This window comes from Rhagoletis pomonella, unplaced genomic scaffold, assembly GCF_013731165.1.
Source record: "Rhagoletis pomonella isolate Grant_MI unplaced genomic scaffold, Rhpom_1.0 Rhpom_scaffold_00006, whole genome shotgun sequence".
Lineage (NCBI taxonomy): Eukaryota > Metazoa > Arthropoda > Insecta > Diptera > Tephritidae > Rhagoletis > Rhagoletis pomonella.
Window position 1 is genome coordinate 61,515,625 of NW_023458560.1, and position 5,953 is coordinate 61,521,577.

Below are 5,953 nucleotides of genomic sequence, written 5' to 3' on the forward strand. Positions count from 1 at the left end.
CAATACTTGCTAATACAGTAAAAACACTTTACAATACTTGTTAAAGCAATAACAACGCTTTACTACTTGTTAACACAATTAAACTTATAGCTTGCTTATTCGCAACTCAATTCTCCGCTCACTTTACTTGTAGCTTGCTGACTTGTAACTGTCTCCACTTCGCTGTGGCGGCGCCCTTATATACCTGCGCTGGCACTTATGGCAACTCTAGAACATTCTGAAGTTTATCGCTCATTCTCTTTCTCTCGCTGTTCGCAGTGTTCATCCAACTTGACGTTTCTCTTTGTGTAACATTCTACGTCATTCCTCGAACATTCTGCCTATTTCTCGTTGTTCGCTTTGTGTTGCCGCAGTATTCGCCACAATAGAATACAAGATTGCGCCAATCGAGCTGAGAGCAACTATCCGTGACGTCAAAATATACCCGAATGAGAGAGCAAGACGAACTCGACAAGAAAAAGAGGAAGCATAGAACAAAAGGCAGTATTGCCAAGTTTTGAATTTGAAAAAGCACCAAATTTTTATTGGTGTATTTTATGGACTTTATATGAATACATAGTTTTATTGTAAGGATGCCAATTCAAATTAATAAAAATCAATGTTTCTTGCACAACGGTCGATTTCTTCTGGCATGATTGAAGGTGCTCCACATGTTTCGTTATCGCTTATGATCCTCACTGTGCCATGATTTTCTTTAAATTTTTGTAAAATTGCTTACCACACTTACGATTACTATAAATTTTGCTTCCATTTTATTAAGATTTTCTAATTTGATGTATTCAAACTAAAAACAAAAGCAGCAAAAACGCACCAAGCACAAAACTCAAAAATTTTCGCGTTTTGAATACCCACTAAATTTGCAACAGTGAATGTAAACAAAAGTATTTTATGACGTCAGCGATTGGGTGGATGTTATGAAATCGACGAAGAGAGGGTTAGCGGTCCGCGAATGGCGTGACCTTTATTTTCTGGATCGTGGTCAAATGCCCAGTCAACAAAACTATATCTCGCTTGCGCGAGAAAAAAGCAGAACGCAAGCGAGATTTTCAAGCATGTGAAGACGGCCGGTAAAACCAAAGTTACATTTTCGATCAACGTGTATAAAAAGTATTCTTATCAACGGCCGAAGGGTCCAAGTGTTTTCAATATATATATTTTTTTTAATAATTAGGTTTTCGTTCAATAACGTAATTTTACCAAAATAAAAAGAAGGAAAATTATAGGTATTTTTCCCATTGTTACCCCCATCATAATAGTCATCTATTTGAATCGCATTCTTATTTACAATAATATTACATTCAATTACAAATTTCAAAATATTTTTTTAAATACATAGGTACATCATATGTACATAAATCAACACTTTTATCATTACGCTGGGGTATTACAATATTTTGTATATTCGGAATTTTAGTATATCTTTAAAAAAAAAAGGGCCGATAATACACTTCAATCAATAATACCCTATATAAACGTAATTATTAACGTCTATGTATGCTGTAGTTAACAAATGAGAAAACTTTGAATACTTTACAAAAATAAAAAGTATTTATAATTTAAATAGAAAATATATTATGGAACGTAGATACGCAGAATGCCCATATTTATTTTTTTCCTTTGTGTTACAAGCAATCATTACGGCGCACCACAGGAGGCGACTATGGGACGATAGAGTGCGCCTTAACCAAGCATAAAGCGTGCTGGTTATTTATACATACATAATTAGGTTTAATATAAAGAATTCTGCGTTTTAGCACTTCAATGGTTTTAATAGAGTACACATCTGTACTTATTTAAACAATTTCTCGTGCAGTCGGTATAAAAGCTTCCCAGTACGAAATAATCTGGTAAATAGAAAAATATATACATATTTATATAGTTAATTCAAATTATGCTTTGGTTGAAATTACCTGTTGTTGATGCGCCATTTGATCTTCAATGTATTTCATGGTATTAATTTTGAACTCACGTACTCGGTTTATTTCAAATCGTTCCATTTCTTTTTTAATTTCCGCCGATATGTCGTCAAACTGCTGTTGGCATCGCTGAACTTTGGTTTGCCACTACAAATTTGAAAATACACACGTAATAAAATTAAGTTATACTAAAAGTTTTATTGCAAACCTCTTCGACTTCCTGTTGCGCCTGTTCCAACTTGTCAGTATGGTTGGTCAGTTCGTAACGCCCCCGGTTTTCACGTCGTTTCGACAATTGCAATTGTGCGTGTTGCCAGTTTTGAAACACCTTAACACGTTCATGAAATACAGATTTAACAGCGCTGAATAGATCGATATAATCCTTTACGAATTCCGCCATTATAAAAAAGTCAGAGTTAGCCTGCTCTGACCGTAGTAATTCGATTTTTTCTTCTACATCAGCTAAATTGGAGAGCGCTCGAGAAAGGCCGGTGTGTTCTTCACATGTACTCAACATGGCCGCGGACTTTGCGACCAACCCGGTAAGGGCGGACAACTCTTTGCGTATAATAACAAGCGATTTGAGCGCTGAATGTAGTTTTTGTAGATTTGCATCTAAATTTTCCACCTCAGTGATTTTTTCATCGAACCACTAAAATTAAGAAAGTGTTTAATAAATTGAGAAATTGGCGGTAATTTTCACAGTATTTCTGCTCACAGCATCGCTTTCATCCATTTTATATGTAATTTTATTTACTGTTTCGCCAACTTTATTGAAAAGACGCATTACGCCAGCACCACTCAGCGTTGCTGTATTAACTGCGCGAGGAAGTTCCTTCGATTAAATAAAATAGCTTATAATAAGCATTTTAATTGCAAGTTAGATAGATTTACTTGATCACTTTCTAAAAAGTTGATGAAATCGAGATCAACGCGCAGTACTGGATGTTGGGCAGTGCGATTCACATAGCGTTGTAAAGCTGCGCGGCGTGTTTCGACCCATTCAGCATTTCGGGGTGCACCGGGCTCCGTTTGTTGTGGACTCATTTTCACTTTAGTGCTCCCTGTACAAAAACATTATGTAACAGAATAACAATGTTTTATACACCAGCTTTAGTGAAAATGGTAAAAAAAAAATAATAGTCATTACGTACCTAAAATATTTTTAGATGGCGCTGGCGGGATGATTCTACCAAGTCTTGTATATTTTGCAGCTAAGACATCATGTATTCCTAAAAAGTCGCTAAATCGTCTCATCGTACTAAACTCAGTGCGCTTGAATTTTGGAATGTTTGTTTTCGTTGTCACTCTAGGGGAAAACGTATTTATTAATACATGTACATACATATCGTTACCTTAATATAGAGATGGCCTATCAAACATGTTTGTTTCCTTACAGAGTTAATAAAAACAGTCTTCGATTGGGTTAAAAAATGAGGTCCATGTCTGTCTCTATAAAGGTAAACGCTATACTATATTTGTCTTTAAATAATACAAACTTGTATGTTAGGTATGAACCAATTCCATCGCCGACTTTTTGTGGTTCTGCCACGGTGACTTCAATGAAGTAGTCGCCATTGTCGGTCAGTACATCTTCCAGATTGCTGGATGAAATGCGGCGCTTCAAATAAAAGAAGATATCTTACTTTAAATAAGTTTTTAAAATACGATAAATAACAACATTTTTCCATTTGTTCCTTTAACATAACTATAAGTTTGTTCGTCGAAAATCCAGCAAGAATTATCCAACACTCAAAATATCAGAGAGTAAGAAGAAATGCTCTCAAATTCTCTCTCATGTTCAGTGTTGCCAGAACTTTTTGGGCCGACCGGCTAGATTGGCAAAAAAAAGCGGCTAAAAACGGCTAAAATGTTTTAGTGAAATTTCACATAGACTCTGGCAAAAAACGGCTAAAATGTTTTAGTGAAAATCCACATGCTTTATTTAAATAAATCGCAAGAAACGAAAGACTAGTTAACACCATTAATTTATATCGAGTGTATATTCCTCATCATCAAATGAATCACTATTGTATATATCACCTGAATTCATTAATTTTAAGAGATCGTCATCTACAGTAAAATTATGGCAGCATTTTTCTTCACGTTTTAAACCGTATCTTATATATAAAATAGCGTTTAACGTTTTAACGCACATTGGATTTCTTTGCTTAGTTTTTATTATATTCATTGAACTAAATATTCGCTCTACTTCTGCATTACTTATAGGGAAAACAAGAAAACTAGGTTGCAAAGGTCAGCAAAAGGGTTTTCTCCTAGGGCATTTCGAAATTGATAAACTTCGGCCCAAAATTTTACAGTTGAGTCTAAATTACTCCAGGTATGTAACGTTAACCGTTGCCATTGCATCTCTATGGATGTTTTTTTGTCGGCATTATATTTGTGTTTTTGTTGCTGTAGTTGAACAAATACTTTTGGTTTAATTACTCTTAATGCATTTCCAACCGAAAAAAGTCATTTTTTTTAGTTTGGCAATATTTGTAGGGAGGCGTTGGCGTATTTCCTTTATTAAAGTGATAATAAAATAGCGACCATTTTCTCGAATTATTTTCTCGGCTTCGTGGTCAAAAGCGTTTGTGCTTACTTTTGTTTTTAATTCTCTTCAAAACTGTGATAAAACTGAGGAAATGGAGCAAGGTATGGTTCCAACGGGGAGCATATAGGATCAAATGTGTCCGCGCTAATAACCACTAGGCAGCATAGATGAGAAAGTAAAACATTGAGTTCATTAAAAATCTTCATTGGGTCTGCATTATTGCTTTCGAAAAACTTGTTTACTTTTTGCACCTGAAAATTAGGTAAATAGTAAAATCGGCTAAAAACGGCTAACTTTTTTTTACAAACCGGCTAACAAATCGGCTGCCGGCTAGATCAAATTTTCTCCGGCTAGTTGCTATCAAAACCGGCTAAATCTAGCCGGAAAACGGCTAAAATGGGAAACTTGCAAATTTCTGCACGAACGCAAATTTGCAGGAATTTGCAAGTTTCGCTGCCAGCTGGCGTCCACGGTTGCATTTCAAACATAAACAATTTTTATAGAATTTTTAAAATTCTTTCGGATGGCCAAAAACAGGATATACATGTATATTTCTTGTTGTTCTGACTTTCTTTGACATACATTTCAATTTCTTCATCGTACTAGCTGTCGGGTTTCTTAAATCGACTCTGGTTGCAATTGCATTCCGATTGCGAATACCATTTTTTTCAGCCGAATTAAGTTCAAATCATTGGAATTAACTAAATTAATTATTTCAACAATTATTTACTTCCTTTTTTCATAAAAAAATCGCTCGTGTTTATAAATTTTTAAATTTAACGAACTAATTTATTCAAATTATTGTAGACAAAAATGCAACCATGCGCCACAACCACATGTTTTTCGTGTTTGCAAATTCTTGCTGGCAAAATTTTTTCCAGCAAGAATTTGCAACTTCTCTCCAAGAGAACTGTCACTTTGCTCTCACAATTTTTGAGTGTTGGATAATTTTTTGGTCTGCACGAACGCGATTTGGGCAAAAATCGTGATAATTCGTACAAATTCGTACAAATTTTTTGCTCGACGAACAAACCTATTTTCGTAGTAATATTTTGGCCTAAAAAGTCGAACATATTTCGTACTTGAATACTTGTTAGTTCATTTTTGTTATCCATCGCTGGGTTATAGAGAGTTAGAATGAGAAGGCAACATTTGTTATTGCCGTTGTGTCTCATGCCTCGGCGCACTCATCCAGACTGGTGACAAGATTGCATCAGAAAAAATACATGTAAAAGCCAAAGTGGCAGTAACAGCAATTAAGTGAAGTGGTAAAGATAACTTGGCCAAAGAGTTGTAGTTTTAGCAAGCAAACACTTTCTAATTAATTAATAGACCGTTGAAAATGGAAGACACCTTTTTTATTTATTAATATTAATTAGTTTAATACCTTTCACCAGGATCATATTTACATTTTCCCCCATTTAGTGTATGCATACTTTTTCTCTAAAAGTGAAGAAAATTTTACTTACCATTGCATCTC

The 5,953-nt window shown here is 34.9% G+C and overlaps 2 protein-coding genes across 4 annotated transcripts in view; one reads left to right on the forward strand and one right to left on the reverse strand.

Annotated features, from left to right (window-relative positions):
- The window catches only part of LOC118741033 (threonine--tRNA ligase 1, cytoplasmic), a 575,984-nt gene that overhangs the window by 560,367 nt on the left and 9,664 nt on the right, over window positions 1–5,953 (forward strand). Inside the window, exon 1 of one of the 3 annotated variants that reach the window (XM_036472830.1) lies at window positions 5,612–5,741. The exons of the other annotated variants lie outside the window; for them this stretch is intronic. The gene's annotated coding sequence lies outside the window, so the exon portion shown is untranslated. Of the gene's footprint in view, window positions 1–5,611; window positions 5,742–5,953 lie in introns of those variants that run through there. 3 annotated transcript variants of the gene reach the window in all.
- On the reverse strand, window positions 1,218–3,537 carry LOC118741044 (sorting nexin-2-like; the record flags this gene model as incomplete). Its single annotated transcript, XM_036472851.1, is given in 7 exon segments — window positions 1,218–1,844; window positions 1,911–2,063; window positions 2,125–2,568; window positions 2,635–2,751; window positions 2,811–2,980; window positions 3,071–3,225; window positions 3,416–3,537. Coding segments are annotated over 7 exon segments (1,212 nt in total), but the record flags the coding sequence as incomplete, so codon positions are not given.